Below are 16,281 nucleotides of genomic sequence, written 5' to 3'. Positions count from 1 at the left end.
CTTGTGGAATGCAGCTGCGGTCACTATAGCCAGGGGACAGGGCAGGGGAGGGGGGAAGACAAGAGAGGAAGGACCTCGGTGCCCAGCACATAGCGTGGAACTGCAGTGGGCGTCATCAGAGGTGACTAAGAGAGGACATGACCCAAGTCTGGAGGGAACGGGTTCTGAATAATGCAGCACAGTGTGGGGGGAAGACCAGGGGCCGGGGGGGCGTGGGTCCCAGAGGTCCAGGGACCATGAATGCCGTAGCTGTAGCATTACTGAGCAGAACAGACAGAACCAGGGGGTGAGGCAGGGGCAGCAGATGCTGGGTAACCTGGGGGTCGGACCCGATGAACAAGACACGGTGTGCATCTTGAAGAAAAATTAGAAAATACTGACAGCTGAAGTAAGAGAAGCGCAAGAGAGAGAAATGGGGGCCCCGTTCTCCCCGCAGGGTGTCCCAGACAGCCTCCCAGCCTGTTCTTCCAGCGGGTCCTGAGTTGTCCGAGCGCACGCTCCGTGCAGTGCCCCGTCCTGGTGCGCCGCGCCCTGCCCGGGGCGGTGGGTCCCACCCGCAGTGGGTCAGACAGGCAGGGCCCACGGCTGGGGCTCCGGGGAAGGGGTGAGGCAGGTGGACTCCCAGGCAGTGACTCTGGGAAGGGCCTGTCGGCCTGGGCTCTGGCTTGGAGAGACATGTCGCGTCCTGCCAGACGTCCCTGCGGGCCCCGGCTGGAGGAGGGGTCCTCCGGGGTTTGGCTGGAGAACAAAGCCCCTGTGTGCTGCTTGGGGCCGAGGCCCCGGGGAGGACAGAGCCCCTTTCAACGCCAGCCCTGACCCCTCGGTGCCCAAGGCCGGCTCAGCCCTCTGGCTCCCGGGGCAAGCGGCGTGGGTGACGCAACTGAGTCAGAAATAGCCACACGACGGGCCATGGCCAGCGAGCATTCCTGGGAATGGGCTCAGCTCCGTCCAATCAGCTCTGTCTCCAGTCAAGATCAGAGCAGGCCCTCTGACGGGCAGGGCTGCTCAGAGACCCCAGAGGGCGATGGCCTCGTCAGCTAGGCGAGAAGCTAGGTGAGGAGCTGCCTCCAGCAGGGTCTGCTCTGCGGGGGCCAGGGCTGCGGGCTGAAGAACCACGGGACATGGCGGTCCAGACCAAGCCCCTCGGAGGGCATGAGGGACCACGGCCCCTAGGGGACCAGAGCCCTCCACGGAGGACAACAGCCCACGGGGGGACCACAGCCCACGGGACCACAGCCACGGGGGAGAGGTGGCATCATGCAGCCAGGTACAGGCAGGACGGAAACCCAGGGGCACTGTCTGCCTCGAGCCTGGGACGAGGTCAGCAGCTGCAAGTACAGGGTCAGTGCTACGGCCCCTGTGGTGCTGGGCAGGAGGGTCCTTGCTGAGTCAGGTCAGGAATACAAATGTCTGAACAAGCGGTGGGGACACAAGCGTCTTGCCCAGGACGCACCCTTGTGCAGGTTGGAAGGGCCCTGTGTGAAGGATCTGCGTCGGCAGCCACCCCCAGCCCCATCCCTGCGCAGCCCCAATGGCCCAGGCGTCGGCCACGCGGCACCAGCCTCCCCGTGGAGGTGAAGCTGGACGCCCCCCGCAGGCGGTGGACGGTGGCCTGATCGTAGGGGCAAGGTGGGATGTGACAGTGGTGGGGCCGGGACGGGGTTCCCAGGCAAGGGGGCGTTTAGTCTGAGGGAGAGAAGGCGCTGGCCCTCCCGGCCCGCAGCCCTGCCTCTTCGGGCACACGACCTCCTCTAACTGCCCCCGGGGCCTGTCCCTCCACCACGGGAGGACCTTCCCTGTGGCCCGGCTGCCCAGATCCCCGCCCTGCTCTGGCCCTTCGCAGCCGCAGGTCTCACACAACTTGGAAATGTGTGTCATTAACTCCTTCATCCCCCCCACCCCGGTCCTCCGTGATGGATCTCGGTCACAGCTTAGGGGCTGGCTTGATGGGTCTGTGGCAGGTGGCGGACAGGCCAGGCTGGGGCACTGCGGTTAGGGGGAGGGGCCTCAGGGGAGGGGGCCTGCGGGGCGGGACCGCGGCTTCAGGCGGGAGGGCAGGAGGACGGCGGGAGTGAGGGGGCCTCGGGGAACGAGGTGGCAGCCAGAGCGGATCTCGGGGCAGAGCTGGAAGAAGCCCGCACATTCCCTGCTCCTGGGTCCACTGACCTCACCCACACCACGCCTGGAACCAGTCCTGCCCCAGGCCTCAGTGCCCCCTCCCCGCCCCCCCGGGGGTCCCCAGGGCCCATCCCTGAGTCTGTCCAGGGAGGCTCTGTCTCCTGCCCACCCCTACCCATCCATCAGCAAGCCCCGATGCTGCACCTCCCAAACCCTTCCAGAATCTGGCTGCCCCGCGCCCGGCCCCCAGCACCTTTCTCCCCCTACAAGTCTCCCTGTCTCCCCCCACATACCCCCGCCTTCTCCTCCCAAAGGCAGCCAGGTATTTAAGCAGGTGAGGTCTCGACTCCTCTCAAGCCCTCTGCAGGGGCCCTTTCTTCAGAGGAAACCGCAAAGCCCTCGGGGCCGGCTGCCAGCCCCTGTGCCTCTGACACAGCCCACGCCCAGAGGGCCGGGCCTGGGGGTCTGTGCCTTTCCCCTCCCCATTCCCCAGCCAGGTGTCCCGATGTCTGCCAGGACGGTCCCTCACTCGTCGGCGTCTGCGCCGTGTCCCCCGTGCGCTGGCTCTGCCGTCTCCCTGCTTGAGCCCTCACTGGACTCCTTTGGTGCCCGGGACGGTCTGGCTCCCTGCCACCCCCTCCCCAGCGCAGGCGCCCGTTCACTGCCCTCCCCCACAACCCTGCTGCCCCCGGGCGGGGCGGGCCTGCGGTCGCTGGAGCTCAATGGTGTCTGAACGAACAGGCCAGGGAACAGCAGGTTTGGAAAGGGGAAGGGGGAGGGGGCTTCTTCTGGATGAGCCCTGCGAGGCGGCCCAGGGGTGGGTGGTGCCCCGGAGGCTGACCAGCCGGGGCCGGAGACCTTCCGGCCCAGCACGGCAGCACCCAACCTGTCGTGGGAAAGAACGTGTGCAGTGTTCCCACAGAGAGCGGGTGAGAAGGGGCTGGTGACCCTGGTGAGCCCAGCCTGCGATCCAGCAAGAAGAGGTGATCCCAGTACCCCTGAGAGGCCCAGGGCCCAGCCCACATGGCCCTGCCAGGACCCCTTTGGGTGGCTGGGATGGGAGTGAGGGTCCTCCGGGGCGATAACTCAGGACCTCGGCGCGGCGGGCAACCTCCCCGCAGGTGGGCCGGCGTCTGCCAGACACTCAGGGACTTCTCCTCCTGAGGTTCCCCCAGAACGAGAGGGACACGCGAGGCCAGCTTCCCACCAAGGGCTGCCCCTATTTGGCTGAAATCCTTGCTGAGCACCTACTTAGCGCCTCAAGTGCCTCAGGAGTCCGCGGGCTAGAGCAGGGCGGTTCACATCATAAGGACAACACGGCAGTGGTGTGCAAAGGTCACAAGGGCGTCTCATAGGAGCAGCACCTTCTAGACCATAATCATCAAGCTGGGGATTTTGACACCATGAAAGCCCAGGCACCTCAGTTAGCCGCTGGCTGGTGAGGGACGGGCAGGGGGGACACGCCCTAGCCAGTGCTGAGCCCACACAGGCCAGCCAGGTCTGGAGGGGGCACAGCATTCAGAGCGCCTTGATTGTGAAAGGCCTGGAGAGTGGTCTGTGGCTCGGGGGCGGGGGAGGGAGGGCAGCAGGATCCCTGAGTCCCCAGAGCCTGGCCCAGGCGCTCAGCGCCCAGCCGGTCAGTGGTCAGCGAGGTGAGCTGAGCGTTTGCAATCGCACCGAAGAAGTAGCCCCGGGGCTCATACTCATGGTGTAACGTCCGCTGGCTGCATGCGGCCTTGGATCCGTCCCTCCGTGGGCAGGGGATGCCCTGGCACCGGGACCGCAGCCGCCAGCGAAGCAGACACAGATCCCCAACCACCCAGGAGCGAGGGGCGAGCCACGAGCCCTAGGCCTCACACACAGGTAGCGCGCGTCCTGTATTACAGGTGATGTGTGCTGCAGAGAAGGGGGACTGGGGAACCGGGTCCGAACGTGCGGGGACCGAGGGGGGTGGGGATGGCCTGATGGAGAGGGTACAGCTGAGCAGGACGGGAGGTGGTGTGCAGGGGGCTGGGGACTCCCAAGCTCACACCGTGAGGAGTCGCGGGCGCCCACCTGGGTCTCCTAGAACACCAGCTCTGAGGCCCAGCCACGTGCTGGGAGAAGCAGGAATCACGCGGAGTGGCCGTGCGGCCTGGGCCGAGCCCACACCTGACAGCCTCCATGGCCTGAGTCCCTGCCAAGGAGCCGTCTCAGAGCCCGGCCTCCGGGGGACTCCGCCCCGCCGAGCCAGTCAGCTGGCAGAGCCAGAGAGCAGGTGCTGCCAGGGCTGAGCCGCGTCTCTAAGGGGCTCCTGGTGATGCCAGGGGCCGCCTGGCAGGGTCCAGAGGGCTCAGCCTAAAACTGGGGGCGAGGGGAGGGGCCAACCCGTCCCTGTCACCTACTGTTCCTGGGGACTTCCTAGCAAGGCCGGCCCCGTTCATCCTGTGAAAACACTTGGGAAGCACCTTGCGTGCTTTCCTTACCCCGTGTCCCGGGCCTGCCACACACAGGCGGTCATGCCACACGCCTGGGCAGCTGCCACCGCGGGACCATGCTGGGCATGGCTGGTGTGAGAGCCAGCTCTGCCCGCCACGCGGGGCCCCGACCACAACCCGCCGCTCGCTCACGCGTTCCTTGTGTTGTTTGCACATTGAACACCCAGCGCCAGCAGAGCGCCACGGGCGCCAGGCTCAAGGCCGGGCCGGGGTCCAGCCATAAACCCTCTCTGGGAAGACGTTACAATCTGGTCCTGGTCTCACGTTTCTAGCGCCATGTTTTTCCCAACCCCCTTTGGAAAGAAGAGCAGAAATGACGGGGTGACCCGGTTCCGGCATGTCCTCCTGGGGACACATCCAGACAAGCCAGGCCCCGGCCCTGCACAGCGGGCGAGGGGAATGCACACATCTCAGGAAACACCTCGCCAGGCTCACTCACTGGGCATTGTCTCCCCGGTGAATGAGTGGCCATCAAGTTATGTTTATGAACCACTGAGATACGTGTATTATTTGGGCCCAACCCAGGTGTTCCGGTAAAAAGACTCTAAAAATAAGCCGGAACCAGTGGCTTCTACGGCTGAGTCTGCAAATGCCGGTGACTCAGCTAGGGCCAGGCGCTTCATCATATACGGGTGTGGAGGGCCAGCCTGGCCAGCTGGGAGCTCTGCTCCCCACTTCTCTCCCGAGGCCCCCCAAGGCGCAGATGTTGGTTAAATTTCATTTACCTCTCAGGAGAGCGTCATTGGAGACAAGAGGGAATTTGGAACACCGGGTCAAGTGGGTAAGGGCAGTGAGGACTCTGCAGCCGTCAGGCCCGGACGCAGGCGGGGTGGCAGAGCAGACCTCGGGTTCAGACGGCACCAGGCTGCTGGAGAGAGCCTTATAAGGAGCTCCCGGGCCCTCCTCACAAGCTCCCAGAATAGCCTCCTGGCTTGGCCTTTGGACGGGCTGGCGCCAGGGTCCCAAGGAGACTGCTGGGGAGGCCAGACCAGAGGCTGGTCCGGCCCACACGCAGATTGGCTTCTTTCCTCCTGGGGGCCGCGGGGAGGGAGGGGAGAGAGGGGCAGGCCCGCAGATGCAGACGTGGGCTATTGTCCCGGCCCCATCTGGGCTGGTCGCTGCCCACCGGGCACTGCTCGGTGCAGACGGGGCCAGACCAGGGCCTCTGAGCCTCTTCCAAGCCATGGTCCCTCTGGCCGTCTGGAGAAGCCTGTTTGCTCTCAGAACGCTGTTTTAAAATGCATAAAACCAAACACAAAGGATTATAAACAAGTCGTGTTGACACACAGCCGCGACACATCTTGCGGTGTGTATCGGATACGTGTGCTTCCCCACCGGGGCACTAGATAGCAGTGTCCAGCTGAGTCCAGAAGCCACCGCCACGTTCGCGCGTCCAGCGCGAACACACACACACACCCCGAATCCCACCCAGGAACCCTGGTGAGGGACCCCCGGCGGGCTGGGGTCTCGAGTTTTCAGACCTGACACCTCAGAGGGCTTTGTCACGTGAAAGACTCAAACCCACTTCCTGTCTGTCTACCTGTTTCCACCTGCACACACGCTCACATTCACATTGACACCAACACGGGCTTGAACACGCTGGCATTCACTCACACACACTCACACCCTCCCCCTGCCCTGACACCACCCCTCCCACTCAAGGCCTGGTGCTCCTTCCTGTCTTCTGTGCCCATGAAAGGCCAGCCGTATGGTGCCCTCTGACCCTGGCCTGACTCAGAAACGAGTCATCGACAGCCCCGCCATCCAGACAAGAGACCCCTCCTGCCCTCCCACCCAAGGAAGGCCGCCCAGTGCCCGGGATCTGCAGGACGTTGGGCCACGTCCTGTCCAGCTGGCCATTGGCCATTCAGGACGGGGGGCAGTGACTCCACCTCAGGATAGGAGGGACCCCAAATCCCGGATCCCAGCCTCGGGGAAGTGTCAGGGTGCACACAGACCCTGAGGGGGTCCCAGAGCACAGGTTATGCTGAATAGGTGCAGGAGCAGGGGGTGGGCAAAGGTGAGGCTCGAGGGGGCACCGGGGTGAGGGTAGGAGGGGCTGGGGTGGGGCTGGAGAGGACCCTCCTCCCCTCCTCTGAAACCCCCAAGGCAGACCCAGGCCTCAAGCCAGAACCCAGAAGGGGCCTCTCCTCCCGTCCACGCCGTCCAGATCCTGTGCTCACTTCTGCCCTGGGGCGGGGCTCCCTCTGAGAGCTCAGGCCCTGCCTGCCGTTGGTGGAGGTCAGCAGCTGGTGGCCACTTGGAGGCCACGGTGACCGAGGGAGGGGCTGCGAGGCTCCCTGGGCCCCAGGGCTCTGGCATCCCCGACCGAGACCCAAGGGCACGCACTGTTTCTGGGCAGGCGTGTGGTGGAGGGGGTCCCCGCATTAAATAGCAGTGGCCTCCGGCGAGGGGCGGCAGCTGCGCACCCCTGCGCCTGCCCCCAGCTTGGTCCCCCTCCAGACCCGGCCCCCCACTCTTCTGTAGGGGGCCTGGGCCAGCTGTGAGTCAGGGAGGATGGTTGGGGTCCGGGTCGGGGGAACGGAGGCGCCCACCAGGTGGTGCCCCAGCAGGGGGCTCTGGAGGTGGTGCAGGGGCTGCACAGTGCAGCCCAGCCCCTGAGCGGGCCAGAGGGTGGCCCGGGCCCTCTGTGGACGTGCCTTGGGTGGGTGGGGGCACCTGGGGACCGACGCCTCCAGGCAGAGCCCGCCGGGACGTCACTGTGGGCAGGGATCCGGGTGAGGCGCTGGGCCACGTGGGGGCCAGAGGGTGGCCCGGGCCCCTCTGTGGACGTGCCTTGGGTGGGTGGGGGCACCTGGGGACCAACGCCTCCAGGCAGAGCCCGCCGGGACGTCACTGTGGGCAGGGATCCGGGTGAGGGGCTGGGCCACGTGGGGGCCAGCTGGGGGGCACGGGGGCCCAGTGTCCTGGGAACTGGTGTAAGAGCTGGTCGCAGGCTGGTGCGGCCACTCAGAGATGCCATCCCGCGTCCCCGAGAGCCCGGGGCAACCCGGATGACGCCCAGCCCAGGCCAGAGGCCACTGCAGGGGGCAGAAAGCTTGCTCCAGATAGAGGCGGGCAGCCTGGACTTGGGAAGGGGCTCGGGGTGTGGGTGATGGGAGGTTATGGGCAGCGGGGGCGGGCGGCCCCTCGAGAGGAGGCCTGAAGCCCAGCGGCCGCCACCCAAACCTGGGAAATGTTCTGCTTCACGCAAGGACCTGGGAGCTTCTGAAGCAGAAAGGGGCACTGTGGTCCCCAGGGGACTGTCCGCGGGGGCCCCGCCCTGGGCGCCGAGCCTCCAGAAGCCCTGGCAGCACCCACAGGCAGTGGGCTACCTCGGAGGCTGTGGGGAGTCCCCTGGCCCCCACCGGGACATGCTCCCTCTGGTGGGTTTCTCTCCGGGCCAGCCTGAAACGAGGGTCTGGTGACCATGGCCCCAGCCCCACCCTGGGCTCCCTCAGCCTGATCTGAAGGGCCGGGCTTGGCCTCCGTCTCAATGCGTCCATTTCCTCTGCAGCTGGGGGACCCGAGAGATGGGGGTGGGGACACAGCGGCCACCCCAGGTCCCATCCGGAGGCGGAGAGTGCTATCAAAGGCGCAGGGTGGCAGCGTCCGGGCTGAAGCAGGTCCCCTTGAACTGAAGCAAATCCACACGAGTGGGACAGGTGGGCTTTCGTTACAAGAACTGCTTTTTCACGGCGTGACCAGCGGGGAGGGGGACCTGTCCTCCCACCCGCTCCCCGGGCTGCTTTCCCACTTTTCCTCCTGCTCAAAACTAGGTTCTCAGATGCCAAGTAGGAGAAGAGGGGTTCTCCCGGCCAGCACAAGCACCCACCCCGACACTTCGTCCTCTGCACACCCCTCTGGTGGTGGGTATTTACAAGGCAGCAGCAAGAACGGCGGGGGGGTCCCCTTGAGGGAGCCTGGGCCTCCCTGGGGCTGGGTAGAAACGCAGCACCTGGGGTCCCACCCCGACCTGCTGAGTCAGAATCTGCACTTGACAGAGAGCTGGGGCCCGAGCGCCCAAGGACGGACACCCGGGAAGTGTCTGGTGGCACTGCCGCCTCAGTGCAGGGACGCCCACGCACGCCCATGCCGGCTCCTTCCCCGGCCTGACTTCTCAGAGCTTGGCAGACCTGAGGGCGCATCCCAGAGGGAGTGCCAGCCCCGCCTGCTCCCTGCGGGTGGGGCCCGTGTCTGCATTTCTAGCTGCACCCAGGGGTGCGGAGGCCTCTCAGTGCAGCCCGAGGGCGTGGATACAGGAGCTCCATTTCTGCGTCTGGAGCCAAGAACAGCTGGCTCTACACTGAGCATCAAAGAACAGGGCAGGGCAGAGTGGCTGCATGAGAATGTGGGCACAAAGATGGACATCTTTACTGCCCCCGTGGCTCCTGGCTCCGGATACCGAGATAGAGGAGGCCCCGAGGCCGCAGTCACGGCTGGAAACCACAGGGCCACCCGACCGCCAGCTACCCGCTCTTGCCAAAGCTTCAGGTGGTCACACTTTTCCTCTTTGCTGACATTTTCCCTTGTTTCCATGACGTTGAGGCATCCTTAGTGCTGACAATCATCCCGTCTGTCACCTACCTTTTACTTCGTTTACGGGGTCTTTTTTCATAAAAATTTAACCTCTGCTGTCCTCCGATTCACCCATCTTCTCCTTCCTGACCCGTGTGGGTGTGTCCCGGCTTCGGAAAGCTGTTCCTACTCCAGGGTCAAAACCCGGGTCTTCCCAGATCCCTTCCGCTGCTCACGTCATTTGTTTTACATATTTTTTGAGTGATGTGAGGAATGGTCTGACTCCACATATAATTATTCCATTCTTCCATCCTCTCTCCTTATTTGAGATGCCCCTCCCCCCGTGTACAGAATTCCCACAGATGCAGGAAACTTTTTCTGCCTTCTCGATTCTGTCCCATTGAGTTATTTTTTTATTCCTGCAACCAAAAAACCCTGTTTATTTACTCTGGTTTTCTTATGTGTCCAGATGTCTATTAAGACAACTTCTTCTTAGTTGGTATTTTGTTGTTGTTGTTGTTTTTGGTTTTTTTCTTTAATAGGCTTTCAGGGAAGTTTTAGGTTCACAGCAAAATTGAGCAGAAGCTATGGAGATTCTCCATAGACTTCGTGCTCCCACACCTGCATAGTTCACCAAATTATCAACGCCCCCCACCAGGGTGCAATGTTTACAGTCAATGAACTTATATTGACACATCGTAATCACTCAGAGTCCTTAGTTTACATCAGGTTCACTCTCTTTTTTTATGGCAATGACTTTTTATTTTATTTTATTTTATACATCTTTATTGGAGTATAATTGCTTCACAATGCTGTGTTAGTTTCTGCTGTATAACAAAGTGAATCAGCTCTATGCATACGTATATCTCCATATCCCCTCCCTCTTGGGTCTCCCTCCCACCCTCTCCATCCCACCCCTCTAGGTGGTCGCAAAGCACCGAGCTGATCTCCCTGTGCTATGCAGCTGCTTCCCACTAGCTATCTATTTTACATTTGATAGTATATATGTCGATGCTACTCTCACTTCAACCCTGCTTCCCCTTCCCCCACCCCCTGTGTCCTCAAGTCCATTCTCTATGTCTATGTCTTTATTCCTGTCCTGCCACTAGGTTCATCAGTACCTTTTTTTTTTCTTTTTTAGATTCCATATATATGTGTTAGCATACGGTATTTGTTTTTCTCTTTCTGACTTAACTTCACTCTGTATGACAGACTCTAGGCCCATCCACCTCACTACAAATAACTCAATTTTGTTTCTTTTTATGGCTGAGTAATATTCCATTGTATATATGTGCCACATCTTCTTTATCCATTCGTCTGTCGATGGACATTTAGGTTGGTTCTATGTCCTGGCTATTGTAAATAGAGCTGCAATGAACATTGTGGTACATGACTCTTTTTGAATTATAGTTTTCTCAGGGTATATGCCCAGTAGTGGGATTGCTGGGTCATATGGTAGTTTTATTTTTAGTTTTCTAAGGAACCTCCAAACTCTTCTCCATAGTGGCTGCACCAATTTACATTCCCACCAACAGTGCAGGGTGTTGTATATTCTGTGGGTTTTGACAAGTGTACAATGACATGTATCTACCCTTATAGTATCCCACAGGACAGTTTCACTGCCCTAAAAATACCCTGCACTCCACCTGTTCATCCCTCCCTCCCCCCAACCCTGTGGCAGCCACTGATCTTTTTACTCTCTCATAGATACGCCTTTTCCAGAATGTCATAGAATGAAATCATATAGTATGTAGCCTATTCAGATTGGCTTCTTTCACTTAATAATATACATTCAAGTTTTCTCCATGTCTTTTCATGGCCTGATAGCTCATTTCTTTTTAACACTGAATAATATTTCATTGTTGGGATGGACCACAGTTTATTTATCCATTTACCTACTGAAAGACATCTTGGTTGCCTCCTAGCTTTGAGAATTGTGAATAAAGCTGCTATAAATATCCTTGTGTACGAACATAGTTTTCGACTCTTTTGGATAAATACCATGGGGCATGATTGCTGAATTCTATATTAAGAGTGTGTTTAGGTTTATAAGAAACCGCCAAACTGTTTTCCAACGTGGCTGCACCATTCTGCATTCCCATCAGCAGTGAATGAGAGTTCCTGTTCCTCCACATCCTCACCAGCATTTGATGTTGTCTGTGTTCTGGATTTTGGACGTCCTAATACGTGTGTAGTGATAACTCATCATTGTTTTAATGTAATTTAATTTCATTTAATTTAATTTAGTTTCCCTTATGACAGCTGATGTGGGGCATCTTTCCATATGCTGATTGGACATGTGTATATCTTCTTTGGTGATTGTCTGGTCAGGTCTTTTGTCCATTTTTTAATCTCATTGTTGAGTTTCAAGTGTTCTTAGTATATTTTGGATAACAGTCCTGTATCTGATACATGTTTTGCAAATTTTTTCTCCCAGTCTGTGGCTTGTCTTCTCATTCTCTTAACATTGTCTTTTGGAGAACAGAAGTTTTTCATTTTAAGGAGGTCCCGCTTGTCAATTCTTTCATTAATTATGCCTATGGTGTTGTATCTAAAAAGTCATTGCCAAATCCAAGCTCATCAAGAGTTTCTCCCATGTTATCTTCTAGGAGATTCACAGTTTTGCATTTTACATTTAGGTCTGTGATCCATTGTGAGTTAATTTTTGTGAAGGATGTAAGGTGTGAGTCTATATTTATTTTTTATGTGACTTCTGGTTGTTCCAGCGCCATTTGTTGAAAAGTCTGTCTTTGCTTCGTGGTTTTGCCTTTGCTCCTTTGTCAAGGATCAGGTGACTCTATCTGTGCAGGGCTGTTTCTGGGCTCTCTTCTGCCCCACTGATCTATTTGTCTGTCTCTCCCCCAATACCACACTGTCTTGATTACCATAGCTTTGGAGTAGGTCTTGAAGTCAGATACTGTCACTCCTCCAACTTTGTTCTTCCCCTTCAGTATTGAGTTGCCTCTTTGGTTATTTATCAGAACTGTCTTTGTTCTTCTTATATATACACTTAGTGTTTCCAATTGTCAGGTTCCATCAAAAACTGGGGGGGATTTGGCTAAGGTATGGGGGAATTATTGCTTTTAATGTATGAATCAGTATGGGGAGAGCTGATAACTCTGTAGTTGGAGTCCTGGGCTGTGGAGCAAAGTCCTCTGCTGTCCTGACCGCCACCTTCCCTGAAGGGAACAAGCCACCAAGGGGACCTTGCAAAGTGGTCTTTGGGGGGAGTATTGGGGCGAGTGCTCTGAGCTGACAGGGGGAAGCCCCCAATCTGGATGGGACCCAGAGCTACAGATCAGTTAGGAATGCCAGCATCCTTGAGGGGCAGGGACCCTTGCTCTGTTTCAGGTCCCACCAGGGGTTGGAGGAGGGGGTGGGCAGGGCCTCTGATAGGGTCTGGACGCTGAGGCTGGGCTTGTTCAGATGGGCTGGTGCAAAGCCTTCCCGCCAAGTTTCCTGGAGACTCTAAGCCTGCTGGGCCACCTTGCTGCCCCGGAAGGAACCCCTCTGCTTGATCTGATGCTTCTTGCCTCCAGCGCCTGGGGAGACGGCTCCTACCTGCTCCACGGTCAGAAGCAAGTCTCACAGGAGCCGCGGCCCATGAGGTGCCACCCTGCTCTTCCATCGTTTCGTTGTTTGCCTCTGTCTCTGGGGTGGACCAGGGCTTCTGTGGCCGACTGAGCAGCTGATAGACATCTATTTATTTTGGCAGAAAGGATTTTTCAGGAAATGAGAAGTGGACGAGGTTGTTTAGTCTTGTCCTTCTGTTGGCTCTGGGAAAGGCCAGGGTGCCGGGCCACAAAGCGGGGGTCAGGAGCTGCCGGGAAGGGAGCTCCCCGGTGTGGGGGTCCTCAGCCTACTCGGGACCCCGTCTCTCTCCCCAGGGCACTCTGCCAGCTCCACCTGCGCCGACGCACCCCGGAAGCCAGTGGTCTGGCCACTTCCAGCAGCTGAAGCAGGTGGAGCACGGGCTGCCCCACCTGCCCGGCTGTGCCCTGCACACCTGTGCTCTGTCACCCAGCCTGGAACGTCCCCTCACCCACCTCCTCCTGCGGACATGCTGAAGGTGTGTGCGTGTGCAGATGCGTGCACGTGTTCACATCTGTGCAGGCTTGTGCGATTGTGTGTCAGCGTGAGAACGTGTGTGTGATTGCATATGAGCATGTGCGCAGGTGCATGCAGGTGTGTATATGTGTGTGTGTGTTCACGTGCTCAGGCGTGGTCCTGGAGCAGCTCCATCACCAGGACAGAGCTCAGCGTCTCCAGCCAAGGCAATGCTGGAGGCCCGGACCTTCCTGGAAGAGGCTGGTTTCCCTTGAGCAGCCCTTTGGCTCAGCCAGCTTGCTGTCCCCTTTCAGGACTCTGCTCTCCCCACTTGAGGACAAGCAAGGGCCGTATGTGAGGCCGGCTGCGATCAGGGACACAGATGCCCACTTGAGTTTACAGCCGGGCAGGTCTCCTGAGCCCAGTCCCCCGGGTCAGGGAGGAAGCTGGTCCACGGGGGTCAGGGGGTGTCGCGTGGTCGGTCCTGGCGCCACCCGGCTCTCCTCTGGCGCTGGCCTGACCAAAAGAGGGCAGCAATTAATTTTCTCACAGAAGAGTCAGGTGGACCTTTCTCTGAGCAGCCTGACCATCCCCTCGTCCTGTCACCCTTAGTTTAGAAGAATTCGAGCAAAACGGGTGTCTCCGGTCCAGAGGGGAGAGGCGCTCAGTGACCCACGGTCACCCCAACGAAGACTACAAACCGGGGCTCAAACCACAGAATTGGACCCCTGGCAGCCCTCTGGCTGGGTGTGGCGAGGCCTCTCCAGCTCCTGGGTCCTGAGCTGGGGCGTCCTCCTTTCTCCTGAGGACCCTGGTGGCAGCGTTTAGCGTCCCCTGGATAATCCCAGATGAACGCATCTCGAGGGCCTTCGCTTAGCCAGGACTCTGTAAGGTCACGGTCACGGGTTCCAGGGATTGAAGGTGGATACTGGGGGGCGGGGGGCAGTTTTCGGCCCACCGCAGGCTGAGGACCAGAAAGCTTTCTCCTAAGCGCCCTGCTGCCCGCAGATCACAGGCCCCTTTGCAGAGGGAGGGGTGAGGCTGCCTGGAGGAGGGGGCTCGGCTAGAGGGGCGCTGGGGCTGCTCAGCCCTCCCTCAAGGGCCAGACCCCTGCCCGCTGTGCTTCATCCCCTTCTACCAGCCCAGCCGCACGAGGCAGGCGGGTTTATCCCCAGGTGACGTCAGCCCGGCCCAGGGTCCTGAGGGCGCCCACCCGCCGGCCTGCAGAGAGGCTGCCCTCTGAGAGCTCAGGCCCCCGGGGCCCTCACTCCCCATGGAAGGCCCCCCCGACATTTGGATGCTGGAAAGCTAGATTTTGCAATTTTCCTGCAATGTTTACAAGAGCCTCTTCCCGTTGCCCCCGCGTGCTGTAAACACACAGGCCCGGCTCTCCGCTGCGGAATTGCGGTTTGGTGGCCGGTTCCAACAATGCGCTCCCAGCCCCGTGGTTATCCGCCTCTCCAGGAAGGCGTTGGGTCCGCGTGGAGGGGAGCGTGGCAGCTCGCAGGACCCCCCTTCCGGCCCGCCCGCCCCTCCCGCCGTGCCCCGGTGGCTGGGGGACGTTCCGTCCTGCTGGCCTGGCAGCATCTCGGGTCGCACGCGGGTCCCGCTCCTGAGAGCAGGGGTGGAGCCCGGCCCCTCCAAGCCCCAGCCCAGGGCAGGGCCGTGCGGCGGGCAGCAGGCGGGGACGGGGCACAGCGAGCCTGATTTCACCGAGACTGAAGCTCTGCTGGGGCTTGTGGGGCCGGGGCCGTGCGTGCACGTGTGCGTGCACGTGTGTGTGCACGTGCGTGCGCACCAATGTCCTTAAGGAGTGGATTCTGCACCCGCCAGTGTGCACAGAACGTCCATCTTTTTGTGTATTTGTGCATGCGCGTGTTCTCGGTGTGTGTGTGCAGGTGAGTGCCCGCGTATTCCTGCTGTGCGTGTGCGTGTGTGCACAGCTCCATCTGCCTCTGGTGCCCTGAGGGGAAGCTGACGACGGGGAGGTGCCTGGGGGGTTCGCTGGGCGTCAGGAAGCCAGTGCTGGGGAGGCCGCCCGGGTCCCCTTTGTCCAGAATGAACGTCAAACGTCAAACACAGCCCCAAGGGAAATGGTTCCCACACCTGATCCTGTGCTGAGAGAGAGGATGGAGCGGGGCCTGGGAGCCGTGACGGGAAGGAACAAGGGCCCTCTGTGCGCGTGGGGCAGCTGTGGCCACGCCAGGAGCCGAGTGGACCGGCTGTCTGGCCACCCGGCCCTCCTACTTGTCACCTCAGAGTCTGAGGCCCCCCGTCATGCCAGGCCCTGCCCCTGGACCCGCTCAGGAGCCGTGACGCTGGCTGCGGGCACGGGCCACTCCCTCCCCAGGGGAGCATTTCCAGGCCAAGATGGTCACAGATATGATGATTTCCGGTGGTTGCTCAGAGCGGCCAGAACGATTAGAAGTGGATGATTTAAATTAGCTTTGGCTGAGGCCAAGTCCAGGGTCTGCAGACCAGCCTGGATCTGTTCTCCCCAACGGCCTCACGGAGATCGGGGCACAGTGAGGACGTGGCCCTGCCCCTGCCCTACACCTGCCATCCCCCTGCGGCCCCCAGAGTCTCCCTTCCTCAATTGCCGGCCTGACCATGGGCTGCCCTGGGACCAGCAGAGCCCCTCGCCCCCAGGGGTGGTGTAGAGCTAGCGTCCCCTCTTCCGCACGAGGACCTCTGCCCTCGGGTCCCCAGGTGTCTCCTTGCTGCTGAGATGCGGGCAGGGAGGGAGGGAGTCCAGTGGTGGTCAGGCCCCCATCGGGCGGGGAGGGACGGGGCAGGGAGGAACCTGCAGGGGAGGGGGCCACACAGACAGGGCAAAGTCAGGAGCCTGGCTACACACAGGTTGAGTGGGGTGGGGACGCTGAGCAAAGAGCACACGTGTGGAGGCTTCTGGGACCCGGCTTCTCTCTGGTAGAGGGAAGAGGCCAGTGCAAAGGAGGGGGTCTGGGCGAGCTGTGGGTTCGAACCTGGGAAGAAAATACTACAGACACGGGCACATATTGAAAAGACAGAGAGACCAGCCTGAAGGGACTCCCACTGGGACAAATTCGAGCATGAAAAAAAACAAAGACAGTAACAGATGAGAGCCCATTACATGAAATGA

General features: G+C 60.0%; 1 protein-coding gene across 1 annotated transcript; it reads left to right on the top strand.

Moving 5' to 3' along the window:
- The first annotated feature begins 7,720 nt into the window (after positions 1–7,720).
- LOC132364466 (basic salivary proline-rich protein 3-like) lies at positions 7,721–14,403 on the top strand. Its single transcript, XM_059920030.1, has 4 exons — positions 7,721–7,981; positions 8,113–8,260; positions 13,001–13,182; positions 14,302–14,403. The coding sequence occupies exons 1-4, from the start codon at positions 7,721–7,723 to the stop codon at positions 14,401–14,403; spliced, it is 693 nt and encodes a 230-aa protein (XP_059776013.1).
- Positions 14,404–16,281: the final 1,878 nt, after the last annotated feature.

This window comes from Balaenoptera ricei, chromosome 4 (assembly GCF_028023285.1).
Source record: "Balaenoptera ricei isolate mBalRic1 chromosome 4, mBalRic1.hap2, whole genome shotgun sequence".
Taxonomy (NCBI): Eukaryota; Metazoa; Chordata; class Mammalia; order Artiodactyla; family Balaenopteridae; genus Balaenoptera; species Balaenoptera ricei.
This window is presented reverse-complemented; position numbering and strand designations above follow the sequence as displayed.